The 21,157-nt window shown below is 31.6% G+C and overlaps 4 protein-coding genes across 6 annotated transcripts; 2 read left to right on the forward strand and 2 right to left on the reverse strand.

Annotated features, from left to right (window-relative positions):
- Positions 1 to 1,039: 1,039 nt before the first annotated feature.
- LOC109810813 (tagatose-6-phosphate ketose/aldose isomerase, putative (Mog1/PsbP/DUF1795-like photosystem II reaction center PsbP family protein)) lies at positions 1,040 to 4,990 on the reverse strand. The gene is made up of 8 exons (XM_020374382.3): positions 4,631 to 4,990; positions 3,834 to 3,913; positions 3,669 to 3,729; positions 2,792 to 2,849; positions 2,562 to 2,619; positions 2,133 to 2,205; positions 1,650 to 1,768; positions 1,040 to 1,266 (listed from the first exon to the last, which is right to left on the reverse strand). Exons 1-7 carry the CDS (start codon positions 4,934 to 4,936, stop codon positions 1,676 to 1,678), a joined length of 729 nt encoding a protein of 242 aa, XP_020229971.1. The 5' UTR covers positions 4,937 to 4,990; the 3' UTR covers positions 1,040 to 1,266; positions 1,650 to 1,675.
- A 402-nt stretch (positions 4,991 to 5,392) lies between these two features.
- On the forward strand, positions 5,393 to 7,307 carry TLP18.3 (thylakoid lumen 18.3 kDa protein). The gene is made up of 3 exons (XM_020382565.3): positions 5,393 to 5,962; positions 6,157 to 6,349; positions 6,926 to 7,307. Exons 1-3 carry the CDS (start codon positions 5,519 to 5,521, stop codon positions 7,171 to 7,173), a joined length of 885 nt encoding a protein of 294 aa, XP_020238154.1. The 5' UTR covers positions 5,393 to 5,518; the 3' UTR covers positions 7,174 to 7,307.
- Positions 7,308 to 7,620: 313 nt separating this feature from the next.
- LOC109804903 (GDSL esterase/lipase At1g54790) lies at positions 7,621 to 11,517 on the reverse strand. Of its 2 annotated transcripts, none has more exons than XM_029269950.2 (5): positions 9,626 to 11,508; positions 8,956 to 9,153; positions 8,690 to 8,856; positions 8,308 to 8,578; positions 7,621 to 8,112 (listed from the first exon to the last, which is right to left on the reverse strand). In XM_029269950.2, exons 1-5 carry the CDS (start codon positions 9,915 to 9,917, stop codon positions 7,856 to 7,858), a joined length of 1,185 nt encoding a protein of 394 aa, XP_029125783.1. In that variant the 5' UTR covers positions 9,918 to 11,508; the 3' UTR covers positions 7,621 to 7,855. The 2 variants fall into 2 exon arrangements, with proteins under 2 accessions (XP_029125783.1, XP_029125786.1); XM_029269953.2 differs by having other exon boundaries at positions 7,916 to 8,126; positions 9,626 to 11,517.
- A 2,788-nt stretch (positions 11,518 to 14,305) lies between these two features.
- Positions 14,306 to 20,193, forward strand: LOC109795396 (Mitochondrial inner membrane translocase complex, subunit Tim44-related protein). 2 transcript variants are annotated; one of them, XM_020354885.3, is made up of 12 exons: positions 14,308 to 14,487; positions 14,595 to 14,635; positions 14,776 to 14,876; positions 14,955 to 15,035; positions 16,341 to 16,420; positions 16,706 to 16,757; positions 17,111 to 17,200; positions 17,698 to 17,766; positions 18,571 to 18,672; positions 19,298 to 19,366; positions 19,480 to 19,536; positions 19,936 to 20,193. In XM_020354885.3, the coding sequence occupies exons 1-12, from the start codon at positions 14,408 to 14,410 to the stop codon at positions 20,035 to 20,037; spliced, it is 924 nt and encodes a 307-aa protein (XP_020210474.1). In that variant the 5' UTR covers positions 14,308 to 14,407; the 3' UTR covers positions 20,038 to 20,193. The 2 variants fall into 2 exon arrangements, with proteins under 2 accessions (XP_029125796.1, XP_020210474.1); XM_029269963.2 differs by lacking the exon at positions 17,111 to 17,200 and having other exon boundaries at positions 14,306 to 14,487.
- The last annotated feature ends 964 nt before the right edge of the window (positions 20,194 to 21,157 follow it).

Below are 21,157 nucleotides of genomic sequence, written 5' to 3' on the forward strand. Positions count from 1 at the left end.
TTGGTAGGAAGTGTTGAATGTGACCACAAACTGCTAGTCATATATTTTTTGAATTATTTCTGAATATCGAGAGAGCTAACATTCAGAAAGTAAACTTACTTGATGTTTGTATTCCCTTTTATACGTTATTAGTTGCTCATATATTGCAAAGCAAGCTATTTTACCTCGTGCCAAGAAGTCATGTAAAATGTATCATTTTTACTATTTAAAATCTCTCTCCCTCTCTTTTAATTATGGACAAAGATTTTATAAGACAAGAATGTTACATGAGAGAACCTAGACCCATCACTTTTACGGTTTTGAAAGAGATTTATTTGCGATCATGTTATTCCAGCTTTAAGAGTTTAAGACCATTAGCAGAACCTTCAAAGAACAAGTGCTTGTTTGTTTTGTGCCAAAGTAATGTTCTGTGATAACTCATGTTCACTTTTAAAATTCGACAGAGTCTAGCAATACACTCCTTTAGTTAAAATTTATTAGAAATTACAATGCTACAGGTGAGTCTTATTAAATAAAACAATAATAGAAAGAGTACTCAAAAGAATGTATTGTTGGTACGTCTCTTAAAATATTGATTCTCTTTCTTAATTTAAAATTTGTATTTTATGTTAATTTTATAGCATCATAATCATGGTTGTGTCATATCATACTTATGTCATGTGTCGCGTTCGAGCTTTATAATTTTTGGTGGTGCAATTATGCTAAATAATTAAGAGATTAAGCAAATTAAAATACTCGTTCGTGCTGATTGCTAAGCAACCAACTTCCAACTGGTCCAGAAACAAGCAATCAATTGTTTAAGCCAAGTGTTCATTAATATTATATTAGTCAGGTTGGTTAGTTATTTTTTTTACTTAGCATTCTGCATGTATCGACTTCTACTGATCTCTCCCTCACTCGCAAAATTTCAGTAAACTTTCATATAAAATGATTGACTCCATGAGCAAATGAAAGAATAAAAAGAGAGAAGTTAAAGTTATGGTTTATGATACAAATTGGCAATGAAAATGAACTTATACCAAAAAGTGAGAACCATACCTCGACAACTCATAAAAATAATGAATTATTTTAAGCAATCAAATTTCAATGCTTAAATCAAAATTTCAGTAATCAGTAAAAGCAGTGACTTCGCAACATTCTACAGAATATTAATTGAAAGTCCAATGCATTATTGAACTGCTTTTCAGCTTTGACAGGCAGCTGAGCACCCAATGAGCCATGTGATGTGTCAAGATTACTGCAATCATCCAGGTGACAAGTAGAGAACTGCTTCAAATCAGGGGGAAAAAAAAGAGCATTAAAATGGAAGCTAGAAAATTGTACGTATTACACAAACAGTTAAAGTAGTACAACAAGTCATTGTTCTTGCCATAGAATCGAATGATAAGCAATTTATCAAATCAATGGCCTACATAGTCAGTTGTGATTTTCTGTATAATACAAAAACATTCTCAATTCTCAGCAGCTGGAATATTACATACTTTACCACAGGCTTCAGCTTCAAATACAAATTTAGACTATTAAGCAGCAAACAACTAATCTTCAATATACTCTATGAAATCTTGGCTTAAAATAGAAGATAATATATTACCCTACATGAAAATATTAAAACCATATCACTTAAAAGTTGAAATTATGAGTTGACATACCAAGCTAACAAAGGTTCAGCACATGGCTACAGAATTTTTAATGATATAGCAGCAGAACGAAGTTTTACACCATCGCTGTCCCACTTGGACTTTGGTGCAGTTGCTCCAGCAATAAAAGCCTACAGAATATAAGGACCAGGTATCTTACTTTTCTGTAATTTACGTTGGTGGAGATATAAAAGTGATTGCCGTGTTTCACCACAGAAGTAATTAAAATTTGCTCTATTAGAACTGATAAACTAGCAAAAGTTGATGATTAATGATATAAACCTACCATCCAACCATTGCATGTCCTAATATTTTTTTGATACATAAAAATGGTAGATAAGAAATGACACCCCATGACTATTGAAAAGGGAAACCAATGACATGCTGAGAATCCTCAGACTAAACACTACAATCCACTTAGTGGTTAGCTGAATTGCATATCCTAGTATATGTGGATGGGTTAGTAATATCAGTAAAATGCATGTAGCAACAAACCTTTCCACTGTTGACACCTGTCATCATTGCTACGCGCTGTTCATCTTTACCAAATTCATAGAAATAATAAGTCCTGAAATTATAAAAGGTAATAATATATTGGAATTTGATGCAATAGAAAAATTCAATGTTACAGAGACACATTAATAGGGTTGGTTCCAGATGAAATAAAAATGGTTTAAAAGATTAATCCACACATCCGAATCCAGAGTTTTCTACACTAGCATTTTGATTACCCAATCAAACATTGGGAGACAAGGGTATCAATGTTGTTTATTTATAGCCCTTCTTTTGTAAGACAACCCCTGTTTCTTTCTTTCTTTTTTTGAATAACAATAAAAATAAAAAAGAACTAATTTATGTATTTTTTCTTTGAAAAAGAAAGAACCCTAGGTCTATATAGTTTCAGTCAGTTGAAAATGGACTTACGTAAAACCCTCATCTTCCTTTATTTTTATTGATCTTGCAGAGTAAAGTGTTGAGCCTCCTGCATGCATATCATGGGCAGAATGGAATACCAAAACCAAGAACTAGGAGTAAACAAAAAGAGCAACGAAGCACATGATATCATTTAAATAACTAAATTCAGGGTATAACAATCTATGACATAAAGATAAACTTAGAGCAAAATTAACTTAGACGTTTAAACAAAATTGTACCTGGAACAAATATTTTTGCTGCTTCCTTCAGGGAACCTAAATCAGTTATATTCTGAGCCTGCTCTAATAAATGGAGAATACATAAGTTCCTTGAGGAATTCACACATCAAGAATAAAAAAAGGACTAGATCTAATCTCTGTTACAGTGACTTGTCATGACATAGGCACAAAAACCTGATGGCTGGTATGCTGTACATAATTTCTCCTTTGGAGAAAGACATTTATGTACACTTCTGAAAGTTGAACTCATGCAGAGGTAAAGTGATACCAAGTTATAAGGATTACATGTCTCCAGAAACACTTTTAGGAGAGAAAAATAAACAAGAAAAATGAAATAAGTTTCTCTATAAGCTAAAATTAGCTTAAGTATAAGCTAATTTGTAAAAACTTTCTCCTATTAGCTTCTCCAAAATCTTATTTTTAATTTATGTATAAACTAGTTTTAACTTATGGAGAAACTTATTTCGATTTCCCTTCCTACTTTTTTCTCTTAAAAGTGCTACTGAAAAAATTTATCCAAGCAAACTTTATATCAATTCCTCTATTCTTAAGAGCAAAAAGCTCCTAATTCAAGTTCAAGTTCTTGAAAAACATAAAAAAGAAAAGCTTGCATTAAGAATGAGCCTAATACTTGCTCAACATTAAACTAGAAAGGAAACAGATAGCAAAAAATTGGGAAAGACAAAAAGATAGGCCAAACCAACGCAGACACGTGACAATGACTTAGGCAAGGGTTTCTGATGTACAAATAGCAAAATGCCTTGCTTGTCTGTTATTAATTACTCAACCATGTTGAAAACATTATACCTTACTGAGATATTTGTGGACAGCAGGATATGTGTGTTGTGGGATAAAATGTTATTGACTGTCAGATTACCTGTAAGAAAGTGATTTTAAGTTGATTGGTTGGCCGAGTAACAACACTTAGAATCTCTGATCTGTTTCAATCACAGACAAGATGCTCATGTTTCCTTCTAAAATACACAAGTGTATTGCAAGAAAATAGGGAGTTGGGAGTCTAATAAAGAAATTAGTAAATTACCCATCGGAAGATGCAAACCGTGCTGAAAAAGTCTTTGACTTTGCCTTGTCCCCATAAAGAGACTGTCCAGCATTGAAATCCTGCAAGTAAATGGAAGAATACCTCACTCAACTGAAAATTTCATAATGTTTCAATGCTATTATTTTTTAATATGCAAGTTCTGGAAAAATGAATATTATTACAGTGGTGCATTATGCTGATCAATCAGCTTTATATAATTCTGCAATTTCAACGAATAATATTAAGAAAGTGTATAATGAGTCTAATTCAATCTCATAAATCTGGCTTATAAGGGGGAGGATTCACTTATTTAAACTATTTTGACCATATTACTGGCTTGAAATTTGCACGAGTATGATAGCAAATAGTCCGATAAACCCAACAATAGTCAATAATCTGATATCATATTAAGAAAGTGGATTGTGGGTCTAGTTGAAGTGGGATCTCTATTGGATAAACTATTTTTGTCATATCAATGGTGGATGTGGGATCTCTAAAAGATAAGACTAACTTACTCAATTATCTTCAACCATAAAAAATTACTTAACTAACTACTGCATCAAACTCCAACTAACTGAAACTGGATTCAGCTGAGTTAAACAAACCTGTCATTACTAAAATTATAGACACTTTCAAGTCTCTATTTACGCATTTCACAATCAGTTTTTAATTGTAATTTTCTAAATTACAATTTACCAAGTTGAACAAGAAAAAAATTGATTGATAAAAAGCTAATTTACTTTGGAGTAATTTAGGAAATTTTTGGTAAAAATTGAAAGAAAAGCAGTTAAGTGCACCTCAGGTTCCATGACATCCTTAAACTCCGGTGGAACTCGAATGGCAAAGCCATCACCGTAGAACTGAAACCAAGATGTCGTATTTTGAATGCTAGAAAGAAGCGATTTGGACGGCGAAGCTTGAGGTGAAGATTGCGCAACTGGGACTTGAGGAGTTAGGCCAACGCCAATGCAGAGGAGAGAAGTTTGAAGGATGAGGTTCCGTTTGGAAGTGAGGCTGTTAGCCCCACAAATTATGGGTTTTGAGGTGAAAGAAAAGAAGGGTTTGGTGTTGGTGATGCCGAGGTTTGAGAAAAGAATGGCCATCAAAGAAAGTGCATGGAGACAGTGTTATCATTAGTTTCGGCTAAAATAAATAACTTTTGGAAAATTACTCATTTCAGCGGCATTTAAAGTCATTGTAATAAGTGAAATTTTATTAATGTTCTTAAGAATACATGTATTCTTCACATAAAACAATCCTACTTAGCAGATGCACTATTGTGTGTATTGGTAGTGTTTTTCTCCTATTAAAATTTGAGTTTTATCAAAGTAATTTACATTGATATTATGCATATCACACATTCTAAAGTAAAATTCTATTTTTCATCGAATAACAAAATCAACAACATTTATAATATTGTATGGAAATTTTTTTCTTTTGTCTATTTTGTCCCATGTTTATCTGTTTATAAATGCTGGCTTAGTAGTGGAAAATATAAATGAAAATGAAACTTTCTAGTTCTGTGGACCAAAAGACCTACATGGCTAATAGACGTTATCCTCTTCCAAACACAGCCAGCCAATCAATACCACCCGAAATCTGAACCAAATGAGAGGACAAAGAATGATGTGGAAGAGAAGAAGAAGAGGAAGAAGCCTTCTGAACTTGAATCCTTGTTGATCCTCATGATGGGAACCATTTTTCCTCCTCACTCTCTCTCTCCACTCCTCAACATCAAACCTTCACCCTCAAGAATCCTCTTGTCTCCCTCTCTCCAACCCAAGTCAAATTCTCTCTTTTGCTCCAAACCCATTGTTTCCAGTCTCAAAAAGAACCAAACTTCATCACTCAAACCTTCCCCATGCACAAGCTGGTTGGCTCATGCTCAACAAGGCCTAGCAGCTTTGGCTATCTCCTTGGCACTCAACTTTAGCCCCCTTTTGTTCAGTGGCAATGCACTGGCATCTGAGTTTGATGTGCTTAACGAGGGTCCACCCAAAGACTCTTACGTGGTTGACGATGCAGGAGTGCTTAGTAGGGTGACCAGGTCTGATTTGAAGCGGTTACTGTCTGATTTGGAATCAAGGAAGAACTTTCACATCAATTTTATTACAGTTAGAAAACTCACGGTTAGTTAAACAACTACGTGCTTTAACTAAGGTCATAAACTGTCTTTCATATGCTTTCACATGATGTGCTGTGAAGGAGCATTGAGCTTGTTGTGCAACCTTGTCCATGTTGCCATGCAACTAAAGTGGAGCATGAAAGGACCAAACAAAATTCTAAATGAAATGTTTTGATTGTATAATGTGATTGGTTGCAGAGTAAAGCTGATGCTTTTGAGTATGCTGACCAAGTCTTGGAGCGTTGGTATCCTTCTGTAGAAGAAGGCAACGACAAAGGTATTGTGGTTCTTGTCACCAGTCAGAAAGAAGGAGCAGTTACTGGTGGCCCTGCTTTTGTCCAAGCTGTGGGGGAAAATATCCTTGATGCCACCGTCTCTGAGAACCTTCCAGGTACTTGCAAGTTTGTATTATTTATGAGAGTTTCGTTTTCATAAGATTATACATCCAAATTAGTTCCCGAATTTGGAAGACTTTACCATTTTAGTCTTTAATTCACAATCAAATTAGTCCAAAACTCAAAAAATGTGTGACTAAAATGGTAATATTGATATTTATTTAGGAACCAAAATGATAGTAAGTAATTAAATTTAATGACTTATTTGACATTCTGGGAATTTATCTTACAATTTCTTACTTTCACAAATTAATATGATAGTATCTTCCAAATTTAGGGACCAAAGTGGGTGTTTAGTCGTAACTATAAAAAATTTTACACTATCAACTTGTTGGAAATTAGGTTAAATATGATTTTTAAAATAATTATTGTAAAAGTTTAACAATTTTATTATGTATAACAGGTTGTGGTTAAATGACAATGTATAAATCTTATACTGTGAATGCATTCTAATTAATTTCTAGTTATAAAACAAGTCAATCTTCTGAACGTTACTCATTAAGGAACAGCTATATTCATTTTTAATTTTTGAAGGGGGTACAAAACTACCTATGTCTGGTTTATTTATGCAGTATTGGCCACGGATGAGAAGTACAATGAAGCTATTTTTAGCACTGCTAAACGGCTAGCTGCTGCCATTGATGGGCTTCCAGATCCTGGTGGGCCAACATTTAAAGACAACAAGCGTGAGTCTAACTTCAAAACCAAGGAAGAGACAGAAGAGAAGCGTGGACAATTCACTCTTGTAGTTGGAGGTTTGTTGGTCATTGCATTTGTTGTTCCTATGGCACAATACTATGCTTATGTATCCAAAAAGTAAAATAATATAACTACGCCTCTCGTTCAAATTCTCACTCTTTAAAGTCAGATGTATAATGTGCAGTTGTAACCATGCTCATATTACAATTGAGTTTGGGAAAGCTGAAGAATAAGATGAGATTTTTTGCTTGTAAATGTAATTCTAAAGTATATTCACTTAACTATTTTTATAATCCGGTTGATGTTCTTAAAGTCAGGTAGAACGAGTTCTATTCTTTGCCTCTCTTCCAGATTTCCTTACATGTACAATAAAATTGTACAAAAACTTATACAGCATCACCATTTGTATCTATCTCTCCATCACTTCATTTACTACATTTATTAATGGTGAAGAAAAATAGACAAAAAATTTGATGTTGTACATGTTGTTCAACTTTGTTGGACATGTATCATTACTCATTATTTAATGCCCCTTTTATATTATAAGCTAAAATGAACTTATAGGAGAGTTATAAGCCACTTTCAATTTTCAGTTCAAGTACTTATATATGATGAGTCCCATTAAGCTCCATGGAAACTCTTCCATTGACCATGTCTCAAAGTCAGTTGATTCGATCTTTAATCATATGCATTTGTAAGATCACAACTGTCCTTCAAGTTTACAATCAGCTATTTGTTTCACTACAGTAGCACATAGAATAAAATCATTATAACAATAAATGGATGGGGATTTAGAACTTGATCTAAAGAAGGAAGGGCATTTTTTCTGCCAAATGAATGTTGGAGTAGTTTCCAGAGAGAATTTGTGATGCCACGTATTGATTTCCAGCCTCAGTGTAATGAGTACCGTCCCAGTTTACATACACACTGCTGTTGTTGCAAGCTTTTGCTGTTACTGTGGTCCCGTTCAAGATCTTTGTTAGCCCACAAAAAACTCGACTGTCATAGTTCAATGGTGGACCTCCATATCCACAACAAGCCATAATGGGTTGTTCAAACCCTGCAAACATATAACTACAGAAATTTAAATTTGTTTGCCTCAACAAATACTTGTGCTAGAAAATAAATTATGCCATTTTGGCTTATCCTGATCCCTATATTCTCCACTGACTTGGACACACTTCAAGCATTTTAAGGTGGAATTGAGATGTGGCAACAATAAATAAATAAAATAAAATAAATCAGCTACACTCACCATATTTAGAATGGTTTGCAATGAGGTTTGATTTTATGGTGAAGATATCAACATATGTGACATTTGCATCTGGATACTGGGCCTTCAATTTACTACAAAGAGCTTGAAGCTGTGTATTAAATGCTTTGGCCGCTTGATTTTGTGAACTAACACATCCTAGTTCATCAAGATTTGATGAGTTGGTGCCAAATTTGGCAATAACCGTAGCCAAGCATCCGAGTGGACCTGTGTTATGTATCCAGAAATTCCTTGCCCCGAGGTCATACAGTTTCTAGCACACAAATCAGAGAGTGAATGTTAATTTCAGTAAAAACTAGTATTTTTTATACATTATTATTTTTTTGGGCACAGTCACCAGGTCACACAAAACAATGACACCAACCTTTATTCCAGATTCAAATTCCAGTAAAATTGTTGGAATTGAGGCAAGTACTTGGTCCAATGTTTTTGAATAAAATGCACCAGTAAGATCGTTTTGGCCTATGTCAAACATGTATAACCCCTTCTCAAAATAGTCTTCACTTGGGACATACTGATCAAATTTCTTTCCTGAAACATTATTCTGATAATGAATGGGATAAACAGCAAACTAGATTTTGAAACCAAATTTTAATGAGAAGATACTTGATTAATTTATCATATATATACCTTGAAGCAATTGAAGAACCCGCCCTTTGAATCTCAGAAATTGAGATACCTGAACCCCAAAGCTGAATAGACTGATGGATGTTGCAGTGGCTGGAAGGATAGTTGAACCCGATGCTGCAAAGTTGCATCCATGTCGAAAAGTTGGCAAACCCAATGAATCCAAGTAGGCATTTAAGAAAGGCAATTTGAACGCATCCACTGCAATAATCAACCAAAAACACATGGAACAATCATGTCAATGCTAATGATACATCATACATGTTGTTATTTTACTACAATACAAGTGGTGGTGATGGTGGACATTGCTATATGTTCACCATTGTCCGGTAAGTCATACTTGTTATGGAAGAGAACCATATTGTTATATTCTATCGATGATGACGTTAATTTAATCTCTAATGTTAAAGTAATCAATGAGAAACATTGGTTCTCTCCGAGAAAATGAATTTACATTAGATGTAAGTTACTACATTTTAGACAAGGAATAGTAAAAGATGAAATGAACACATTTAGATGCCATTTCATAAGTGTTTTTGATGTTATTCTTCCATCATAATTATTTTTTATCGATAGTCTATGTTCACATTTAATGAACACCTTTATTATTTGTCCAATTTATTGATGTTTGCAGTAAGTATAAGACAATTTCATGAAAGATTATAAAACTTACTTAGGAAATCAACAATGAGACGGCCATCGGAGAACCTCCCAGATGGGGGTTTGAAGTAACTTTGTCCATTAGGCGGGGTAACAAGAAAGCCTAACCCTGCAGCAAGTTCACCTGTGTCTGAGTTTGAATCACCAAAGTTGAAAACTGCTGGGTAACTGAAGTCAGAATTTGCCACAGCCAAAGATATGCATAATGTGACAACTTGAAAAGCTACAACATTCTTAAAATCCATGGCAACTCTCACTTGGTGTGTGCTAAACACAAACAACATAGACACAAGGATACCAATCATAGCTAGCTCTATGCGTGCCTTTTATGCATGCATTGCACACTCATTTGCTTGCTTCAAAGTGAAGTTCAAATAACAAAGGAATGGCTAATAGGACAAAGTGGGGTCCTTTTTGCAAACATTTCATACAAGGTTGTTTTGATACAATTTACCAAATCGGTGGACTTCCGACTACAAAACATTAATCAAAGTCTTAACCAAATTGATTATGGTTGGAAATATGAAATAAATTATATTAAAAGAAAAATATATATTTTGTGTCTTTAAGACTTATGATAAAAATTATTAATCATTTTTATAATAAATACTTTATATTAATATCATAGTTAAAAAAAATATTATTTAAAGATGTATTTTTCATTGTGTGATATTTTTAATTGACACCATACAAAATACTCGAGGCTGCCACCAGTGTATTAATTGAAGGTTCAGATGACATTGGCGTGTCGCGATGTGATTATCACAAAGACTTTAAAAAAACAATCTTATAGTGAAGGCTCAAATAGCATAACAGCATTTCATATGTGATTTGATACATCTATTTTCTGATTTGTCTTGTAATGAAAGCTACAAATAACATTGCAACCTTCCATACATATTTTCTTTATTTATTTAGGAACATAACTAAATGTAATAATTACTATATTATTTCTATATATAAGAGTTTTTTTTTCACTTTTTCTTGTCTTTTTTATAAAACCTCTTTTCTAATTGTTAGTTAATTATATTTTTTCTAAAATATTTTTATTTAATTAACAACTATTTTAGAAAAAAGTTAATAAGTGATTGAAATTAATTAATAAAAATTTTGTCTCGGTTAGAAAAGATAAATAAAAATATAAATATATTTCTTCCGAATATTAATTAATTAATTAATAAGTTAAAAATGATCAAGTAAAAAGAGATGTTAATTTAAGAGATATTAAAAACAATTTTGTAAGAATAATTTAAATTATTGATAAATTTAATATTTTTAACTAAATTCACTAATTTTTTTAACATCATTAATAGTAAATAAATTATATTTTTTTATTAACAGTAAATTATGTTAATTAATAGAGATACTTCTGTCAATATAAAAAAGAAATATGTTAATTAATATAAATAAATAACTAATTAATTATAATTATATTAACTAGAAAGCATTAATTTGGTGATTATGAACATAAATAATTAAATTAAGCAAATGTGTCCAATAATAAATTGAAGATTTCAATATAATTTTAGCCTTCACTAAAAGACAAATAAAATAAATAAAGGTATCAAATAATGTATGGAAGAACGAATAGAATTTTAGTGATAGGCTCTTTGCATGGAGTAATGACTTATCTAAAATAAATTTTTTGTAAAAAAAAAATATATGTGTGAAAAAATATCATTTGAGTCTTTGTTGCAAGATAATTTTGTTTGATGTGATAATGATTATGCAACACGCTTATCTCAATCTTAAAATCATCTGAATCTTTAATGAATAAGCTATAATTATATTATATTGGGTATTTGATTGTAGTTCTTTAAAAAAGAATTCTTAATTTTAGTCATCCAAATTTATATAATACTTATTTTTAATTTTTTAAATATTATTAACTTTTTATTTTTAAAATAAGTTACTTCAATATTCAAATCACCATTAGTTTTATTAGCATGAAAATTTTTTAGTTTTAAATATTAATTATTTTAAGATTAAATTAAGATTTAGGATAAAAATTAATTCTACACTTAAAATTTTTTATTATTCACTCTCAACCTAGACATTAAAGTTTTATATGTGCTTTTATTTTACTTTTTGTTTCTTTATTTTGCTTTTACCCTCAATGGAGGAAGCCAAAAATCCTCCTGTTTTTTTAAAGAAAACATCTTAAAGTTTGAGGAAGGAGAAGAATAAATATTGTTTAAAATATTTAGTGTGTTAAGAGTTTCAAAAGCCATTAGGGTGAAATGATGTTGCTAAAAATTGGGATTTTAAAGCTTAGAGGGTTGTTGATAAAGACGTGAAACTGAATGTTTATGGATATAATGATGATAGTGGGGAAAAAAATCTTACTTTAAATTTGTGAAAATATTTTATACAAGTTTGGTAGGAGACTCTTTGTTTAAGTAAAAAATGAATTATTGAAACTTCTATACATGTGAATAAATAGTGAAAAATTTAAATATAAAATTAATTTTTATCTTAAAATTTAACTTAAACTTAAAATAATTAATATTTTAAATTAAAAAATTCTATGTCAATAAAACTTATAATGATTTGGATGTTTATGAAAAATGCATATTTGATTAATTAAAATTTAGTAAATCATCTAAAAGGATCGATCCTAAAAAAAAAAATTAAAAAATTAAAAAATGTTTGGGAAAGGATTCTACTAAGCCTAAAGGAAAAGCTTGGTTATGGTATTAAGAAAGCAAGCGAATCCAAAAGAAAAGGTTCCTTTTGCTTTGCACAACCATTACCATGTTCTTACTTATAATTAACCTTATGCCGTTCAAGGAAACCAGGCTTATTAATTGCACTATTCCATTATAAGTTAAGAGATGGTTTGTGTTGCATTTGGATGAGTGCATTTGTCTTAACTTGCTTCATCTCCATTGCTCCCCGTGAACCTCTACACTTTACAAATGAGAGTGAAAAGACACATGCATTGCTCTCGGTATGTGTTATATGCTGTGATGTGAACTTGGTCACATTCATTCTAAAAACCCTACCCGTGACCTAATCAGCCAAATTAGCAGTAAACAATTGGATTCCTGAATTTTGTTGACAGAATCTTTTCTCAGTCAAAATTGAGGTTGCAAACACAAAGAGGATCAACCCCTTTAAAGAATAGTAGACCAAGTTGATCCATTAAGAAAATTGGATGAGTTATTCCACTAAAGAAAATAAATTAAAAAATGTGACTCACTTTAATAAATTAGTGAGTTCAGCTCATCTTTAATTTATTAATTTAAAAAATACTTGATTAAAATATCTCAATTGTACATTATTATTTTTACTAGTAAAGAATATGTAATTAAAGTCTTCTGCAAGAGAAATTATGAGATAGTGAAGAACTGTTAAGGACATATACTGTTTAAAAATGTGTTTTTAAAAAACTAAAAACAAAATTAACAGTTTTTTATTTTAAAAATAATTGTAAAAGTGCTTTAAAGTTTATTTTAAAATCTTTTTAATTATATTTTTGTCGAATGTGCTTTATTTTTAAAACTAAAAACTAAAATCTCACAACTACTCAAAGGCCATTTAGGAGTGTTTCATACTTCATTGTTTTTATAAAACTGTTAAATGAACTCACACAGTGTTAACTCGCACTTCAAATTTTATGCATTATAAATATATTCTTCTCATTATCAGACAATTTATATTCTTATTAGAGAGATAAATATAATATCTAGTGATAAAAACATAAATATTTTCTTCTGTAGAAAAAAAATAATATCTAGTGATAAAAACATAAATATTTTCTTCTGTAGAAACTTTATTTAAGAAATCAATTTATTTACATTTTTTTTTGCAATAAATATTGCATGTGGTTTTGGCCACTATTGTCTCATGAGTACTTGTACAAAACTAGAAAGGTTTTATTGGAAAATAATTTATTTTTTTTACTCCTATTGGAAATAAAGAAATCAATTAACACATTTTTTAGTAGTAGTAGTAACTAAAAGTATTTAATAAGTAGCATCATTAGAATAATGATTAGCGGTACACAAAAAAAAAAAAAACAGGATAATGATTAACAAAATCATATTTCATTATTTATAAAACTAATAGTCTCTTGATAAGATTCTTTGATTTTGATCAAACATAATATGCCTTTTTCTTTTTCAACACGAGGATATGACAGTATTTTAAAAAAATAGAAAGTTCAAATAATATGTTGGTTAGATTGAAAAAATGAATATATTTAATTTTAATTTTTTGACATATTTATCTATATTAATATATAAAAGAGATATTTTTTTAATAACTACTTTGATTTATATTTATTGATTTTCATACCTTTTTATTTTTTAAAATTAAAAAAAAAATATATATTTTTTTATCAAATTCATTATCTTAAAATTAATAAACTAATCATAATATCAATTAAATTATTATATTTTTATTACTTAATTTTAATTTTACTTTTAATTTTATTTTAAATTAAGACACTTCGTGCTTCGACCCATTAGTTTATATAAATATACTGATAATAAATATAAATTAAATTATTAAAATAAATAAAAATGCATCAAATATCCAACGTAGGCCCAAAATGATATTTTTAAAGGAGCCTATTTGAGTTTTTTCTTCAAAAAACAGTCAAATAGGCCAACCCAAGGATGAATGGGCCCACTGTTTTACTGGCCTACTAGAGTGTATTTCTAAATTCTAATTTTCTTTTTTTTTTTTGTAATGAATTTGAAGGCTTAAACCCTTGAAAAACGAAAACCTGTGTTGTGTTGTGCTTGTGCATCGATCATTCATCTGTAATGTTTCTGAATCGAAGTTGAAGATGATGACACCATTTAAACGCTTACACTTAGTTCGCACACTCTGTCGCTCATCTCAGATCGGAGAATCTTCGTCGTATCTGTGAGTAAAACTACTTTCCTTGCTTTCTCAGAAAAATGCATCTTTTTCATGGTTGAAATAAATGTCATTATGTAATTTTTATTTACTTGATGTGTTTGAATTTTCAGGCTCGGTAGCTGCAAGAGTTATTCCTCTGCACTATCAAATGGTAATGATCTCTTTTAACATTTTTTTGCTGTTTCATTTGTGTGCGAAAGGGGTTTAATGAGAGAGAAACGTGTCAATGATTTAGAATTGGTCGTTAACATCCAATTTGTTGACGGTTGGAGTTGTTTTTTGTTTGATCAGGTTCTGAGGGTAATTTCAGGAGCTTCTATCCCCATTTGTTAAGGGGCCACGATGGCATTCCCTTTGCTGGTGTAAAATCTTTGACACTCCGATCAACAATGGTGAATATTCTTGAACATTTGTCTTATCAAGACTGATTTTCGGGATTTGACTTCCTAACTTTCTTGTGCCTTTCTTAGGCAGCTGAGTTGTCTATTTTCATGAACAATAAGAGGATGGCAACGACTCAAGTCAAAGCCCCACCACAAGCGCGAAATGTGGTAACTCTCTTTTAAATTTCTTTTCTTCTTTGCTCAAGTGTTTCCTGCTATTCTTCATGGTATATATATGGTATGTACTATATGCATTATATCCAATGTGTACTTATTGTATGGGATTGATAAATTAATGGGATGAGTTTTATTGTTTGAATTAAAGGTATATGTTTCCTTTGTCTTTCTGGTTTAAGTCTTTAGTTATGGGACTGCTGATGTAGTGGTGTTTTCATTTGACTTGTTACCACCTCCCTCGTTTATGCTCTTCTTGTATGCTGGATTATATATCCGTTTATTTGACTATTTGAATTGAATTACTGGATTTATTATCTCGTGTTTCCTTTCTATGAAAAAATCACCAATTGATGTAAAGGGGTTCTTCAAACAACAAGGAGTTTTTTCTACTCTTCAACAAGATGGTGAGTGGAACCTAAGACATGCAGTTTATGGCTATAGTTAAGGCGTTAAAATGATTTTGATCATTCATAAAGTCAGGATATTTTCTTAACATTCAAACATATTAGCATTTCAATTGGCAGATCACATGAGAAGCCTCCATCATTTAACAACTTTAAAGTGGATATGCTAGATGTAAGTACATGCATCAAATTTGTGTATTTTACTAAGGGGTAATCCAATACACCCCCCTAAAACAGTCACCTAGATAGTTGATGATTTGATGGATTTCAGGCTACCCTCATATTTGAATTTTAGCATTTATCTACTGCTTAACAAAATCTTTTGTCATTATAGTACTCTTTAAGGATAATGCAAATGAAGTTGATCTATGGTGGCTGTCTGTGATCATTTGGAGCTTTTTTGTTTTTTGTTTTTAGAAACTGTTTAGGTTATAAAGATGAAAAAACAAAAAACACATGTTTGGTTATTGTTTTCTTACTAGCTGTTTTAAAACTATCTTCAAGGCATCCCATGTTGAAAACTATAAAATAGAAATAGCTAAAAGATGTTCTCTCACCAGTTTCCAACTTTCCATAAAAATACAGTGGCACCAATGTAAATAAGTACATTCACTAATGTCAGTTTTGTAATAAATAAAGCACAATCTCATCATTCCCACATCAATTAGACTGACACCATTGATATTGATGGACTAAGAACTCACCAATATCCAAAACCTGAAAAGTTGTCCTGCTAATCAAGTTTTTCATTCATTCTGTTTTCATAAATTAATCCTAAACGAATTTCCAAAACAGTTTTAAAAATTGAAAACAGAAACATATATCAACCAAGGCATTAATTTGCAGATCAGGTAATGTTTTTTTATGCTTTGCTGACACATCTTTGATGCAGGTGACGCAAATGGCCATGACAAGCCCTGGATTTATCTATGAACCTTATGCACCTCGTGAGAAAATCCTATTTTGGAAGAGGTTAGATCTCAGTGATTTTAAATTTCCATGGTTTATTCTTGGCTTTTATTATTAAGACACTAGCATACTCATTATTATATATATATATGACAAAATTTAAAATTTGTATAGCCTTTTTGTGGGTTTACTTTAACATTTAGAATAGTTTTCTTTACACCTTTTTCTAGATATTTTTTTCACCAATATGATGTGCTTTTAACCCTTGTATAGCATTATATTTCCTTAGAAACTATTATAATTATTAATCACGATCTTTTGTATTATTTTTTATATTTGATGTATCAGATGGTTCACTAGAAGTGGTTGGATAAGAACAAAAAATGACATCATTCTTGAGGTGATGTATATAACGTTTTAATTTTGGTTTGCATTATTCCCCCAATTTAGAGAATAGAGCCTAACTATATTGATGTAATAATTTCTGTTGATCCAAATTGTTCTTTTCTGTTCTCTCTTTTTTTAACCTCAATCTTGGAGAATTACAGCATTGTTGCTTTCTTTTTGGAGGAATTGCTTTCCTCTCTTTGATGTCCATTTTTCACTTTCTCTCTACTAAATATCCTCTTTTATGAGAGATAAGGAAAGAAAGGGAAAATTAAAATCACACTGAAAGTGTTGAACCTGGACCTTTTTATTTTTACAGATGCTATCAATAACTTCAATTAAACATTGCTTTTTGCTTTGTTACAGCTCAAAAGTGCCTATGCTATTGCAAAATTAAGAAAAAAGGGCTATTCAAAAAAGCAGTTTTACAATGAAGCTGCCAATATGTACAAGGAGGTTTGCACGCGTTGTATTCTGTAGCCTTTACTATGATTTTGTTTAAAATCTCATTGTGACAAACATCAAACAACCAACAAGGCTTTTTCCCACTAGGTGGTGTCAGCTAAATAAATCAAACAACACCATTGTGTTTCTGTCTTGCAACTCATTCTGACAAATCATTTACCAATTGCCTATTAGTAATCTAAGCTACACAGTAAAACTAAAGAAAATTATGAAGAGGAAAAAATATTGCATTAATTACGCCTTTGGTCTTTAGACAAATTCCATGAAGAAATTAAGGATAGAAGATATTGTTATTTGGCCTTTAGACATGTTTTGAATTTTCACCAGCTAGGACTTTGTCATCACTAGTTTAGTTCTTGGAAGTTTCTTTCTTTTGCATTATAGTATGTGCTTTATTCTGTTTTGACTTTCTTTTCCTCCTTGATTTCAGCTGGCATATCATTATTTGCCCCATTGTTGATGTTTTTTTTTTTCTTCTTCTTCCCCAGATAAACACTCTAATAGCTAATGGTGACAAAAAAACGTTAAGGAAAGCAGTTACTGAGAAGATGTTTTCTGTATGCTTCAGTTCCTTTTCATGATTTTACTATTGTACTATGGGCCCATTTGTTTGAACTTTTTTCCTTAAGAAAGCATTTTTTAATAAAATATTTGCAGTTTTCTACTTATTTGATGTGTTTGTTTACTTTTTCTTTTTTTCTTTTTAAAAAGCAGTTTTCTGCTCTTTTTTTTTAGGCAAAAATATATTTTTCGTCCCTTATATTATTTATTAGATTCAATTTAGTCTCACTTTAATTAATTGAATCAATTTAGTCCCAAATCCTTAAAATGTATCTCAATGTTTGACTTTCCATTTGCTTCGTTTAAATACTTAACGAATGTGACACATGTCATGCTATCATGTCATGTGACACGACACGTGACATAATGACACGACACGTAACATAATGGCATGACAACATGACATGTGGCATGGTAGCATGACACGTGTCATGACAATATGACATGTGGCATGACACGAGTCAGATCTGTAAGTATTTAAACGGAGGAAACGAGAAGTCAAACATTGAGATACATTTTAAAAATGTGGGACTAAATTGATTCAATTAATTAAAGTGAGACTAAATTAACACTAATAAATAATATAAGGGACGAAAAATGTATTTTTGCCTTTTTTTAAGAAGCAAATTCTATCTGCTTATTAAATAATTGCTTTTTATAAGCAATTTGTTTGAAACACTTTCTAATTTTAAACAAACTGGCCTAAATATGAGCTATGGTGCATTTTTGTATCAATAATTTCGAAAGAGAGTATAGTTTAATTTATGAGATGTTATATTTCATTTTTTTTGTCAACATAGGCACTTAAGAATGAAATTAGACAAAGAGAAACTGCATGGAGGAAGGTATACTGGGAAATGGTCGAGCCCGTTGTTAAGATTCGGACTTTACGTGCCCGTCTGGTTAGTATTCTTCCTCACTGTGTTTAAATTTTGATCAAGATGATGTGACGACTCAAAATGTAGCATGAATCTGAAATAAGAGAAAGAATGTCTGCCTTTACTGGCATTGGGCCATCACATCAAAGAGCTGATGTATCGACCTTTTAATGATGAGGCATCACTGATCAAAATCTGGTCCCATTGGATCAAGTAATAATATAACTATCATTTGCTTTGATAGGATGTATTATTGGAGGTATTTTGATCATTTTACTAGTGAAAACATTGAAGTTAATCCTTTATTGTTTATTGGATTCTTTGTAAAGTTTTATTTCTGGACATCTCCCTGGAGTTACTGGTTATGTCTTGTAGGCACCATGCACAAAATCTTAATTTTGAAGTTTATTCAATTTCTGCAGCAGTCATAGACCTATTCTGGGATCAAATATGTAAACAAAATTGTTATCCTATATAATTGATATTTTCTTGCCTGATGTATGATGACAATTCTAGAAGTGTTAATCGACCATGTCCTGTTTGTTTGCCCGTTTAACCTACCAGCCTTATGCTGAAGAGCATATTATATATGATGCTATTGCTGAAGTCAGTAATTTGATTTTTATGCTGATTTCCTTATCAATTACAGATTGGAGTTGATCGGAAGGACATGGATAAAACATTTATTCAGCTTACTCTTGAGATTTTGGCTAAACAGGTATGCTTTACACATTAAAATTAATCCAATCCCAGAAAATTTATGCCATGGTTTCTTGAGTAATAGGAATTTCAAAAACTTAGAACAGTGAAATAATGTTATATCAATTGCAGAAATTTGAAGCATATGACTCAAAAGGCTCTGTCGTAGCTGGAGATAAAAGCAAGGAGGTAATGATAGTAAATTTCTTGCTTGCATTTCATTCTTTGGGCATTCCTGGATCTTCCTTTCCTTTTTCTTTCTGCTAATTTATCAAAAATGTATTAAACCATCTAGGAAAAGATAGTCAGTTATTTCTTCATTGACTTTTTATTTTCTCTCGTTGGTAGGATATAGAGAACAGGTTTTTTTGTGGCATGAATTATATAGTAGGGTACTCATTCATTTTCTATGAAATGACAACTTGCTTCAGCAGAGGGAACTTCATTGTTCATTCATTCTGTTTTAAGGATGCATCCTTTTGACCTCAAAAAAATAAATGTTTACTCAAGTTCAGTGCATTGCTCTTTATTTTGGATAATGCTTTCTTCTTCCTTTAGCACTAATTGTTAGATTCTTATGTTTTCCAGGTTCTTGTCCGTGATATATGGGTATTTGAGAAATCTATGTTTCACCCTGATGCTTACTGGCGTCTGTGTGGGCGGATATCACCAGAAGTGTTTTCTCATTGAAAAAAGAGACCCAAGTTTATGATAGTTAGCTGTTCTTATGTTGTATCTTATAACTGCTGAGCTGAATTCTTATATTTATTTGTCATTGGAGCCTTGTCCTCTTAATAAAATCAAATCTAGGTGTAAACCTATGCAAATTTTGTTCTTCGAATGAAATCCTTTTGCAGAGTTTTTTTTTTTTTTTTTTTTTACTTCGTGTGTTCTCCTTATCAGTCTCTTTCCTTGGTGGAAAACTGGAAAATATGTGACGATCGATCAATGGAAACCATGTGGGAAAGGTATCCGTCGACATAAAATAATTAATAAAATAGTAAACGTGGAAGATTGGGCAAGGTGATTCCAATTCTTCATCACAAATAAAATGGTAACTCCGTATGAATTCGACAACCCTGCTAATAACTCGGAAAGATTCACTAAAACAAGCATATAAATTTCTGTAATTGTATGAGTCCTGATTAATTGCCTCGCTCAAGTGTGCTCTTGCTACGCAATAAACATAATCAGAGGGAGTATCAAGCAATGCCTTGTATTCTTGCTTTCTACTTTCAGATTCAATAGCAACTTAATAAAGACTGTAAACTTTTTGGTTAGCATCCCTTCTAAGAAAAGCAAAGTATATCTTCCAAATATTTTCAATATCACTTCCTGATTTAAACTTGTATTCTTAGTTCAAGGTTGGATTAATCATTCCCTTCTTCCACCCTTTTCACATCTTTATCTCCGGGTAAGTTTTACCAGATGGACCAAAGAGAATTCCATCTTCAACATGTGGGCATCTGTAACAGGCTCTATCATTTCCTCACGAAAGTTCTGGCTTCGCAAGCGTTGAAGACTGTGACTTTAGGGCATTCTAAGCGTCAAAGTTCAAGCTCAACTGCCATAAGAGGCTCTGGCCAAGTTGAAGACAAGAAGCTTCCACCAACTCAACCTCTTGTAGGTGACTCTATTTCTAAGCCATGCAAGAACGTTGATGAGAATAAAGGAGAGAATGTGGCATCAACATTGCCAACGGCAAGTTTAGCACCAATGCCATCTATAAAGAAAACCGTGAGCATAAATGAGAACGTGGAAGAGATCCCCCCACCTAAGAAGTTGAAGAAGAAGTGGAGCAAGTCCTTTC

Source organism: Cajanus cajan, chromosome 7 (genome assembly GCF_000230855.2).
Source record: "Cajanus cajan strain Asha chromosome 7, NIPB_CcT2T_4, whole genome shotgun sequence".
NCBI classification, from domain to species: Eukaryota; Viridiplantae; Streptophyta; class Magnoliopsida; order Fabales; family Fabaceae; genus Cajanus; species Cajanus cajan.

Excerpts from the sequence above, each read along its gene's own strand:
- LOC109810813 (XM_020374382.3), bottom strand. The coding sequence starts at position 4,936 with ATGGCCATTCTTTTCTCAAACCTCGGCATCACCAACACCAAACCCTTC. Across the intron at positions 3,914-4,630 it reads AGGATGTCATGGAACCTGAG|GATTTCAATGCTGGACAGTC; the intron begins GTGCACTTAACT and ends ATTTACTTGCAG. Across the intron at positions 2,850-3,668 it reads TTAAAATCACTTTCTTACAG|GCTCAGAATATAACTGATTT; the intron begins GTAATCTGACAG and ends TTATTAGAGCAG.
- TLP18.3 (XM_020382565.3), top strand. The coding sequence starts at position 5,519 with ATGATGGGAACCATTTTTCCTCCTCACTCTCTCTCTCCACTCCTCAAC. Across the intron at positions 5,963-6,156 it reads TTACAGTTAGAAAACTCACG|AGTAAAGCTGATGCTTTTGA; the intron begins GTTAGTTAAACA and ends GATTGGTTGCAG. Across the intron at positions 6,350-6,925 it reads CGTCTCTGAGAACCTTCCAG|TATTGGCCACGGATGAGAAG; the intron begins GTACTTGCAAGT and ends TTATTTATGCAG.
- LOC109804903 (XM_029269950.2), bottom strand. The coding sequence starts at position 9,917 with ATGATTGGTATCCTTGTGTCTATGTTGTTTGTGTTTAGCACACACCAA. Across the intron at positions 9,154-9,625 it reads TCTCATTGTTGATTTCCTAA|TGGATGCGTTCAAATTGCCT; the intron begins GTAAGTTTTATA and ends TGATTATTGCAG. Across the intron at positions 8,579-8,689 it reads AATTTGAATCTGGAATAAAG|AAACTGTATGACCTCGGGGC; the intron begins GTTGGTGTCATT and ends TTTGTGTGCTAG.
- LOC109795396 (XM_020354885.3), top strand. The coding sequence starts at position 14,408 with ATGATGACACCATTTAAACGCTTACACTTAGTTCGCACACTCTGTCGC. Across the intron at positions 14,636-14,775 it reads TTCCTCTGCACTATCAAATG|GTTCTGAGGGTAATTTCAGG; the intron begins GTAATGATCTCT and ends TTGTTTGATCAG. Across the intron at positions 16,421-16,705 it reads AAAATCCTATTTTGGAAGAG|ATGGTTCACTAGAAGTGGTT; the intron begins GTTAGATCTCAG and ends TTGATGTATCAG.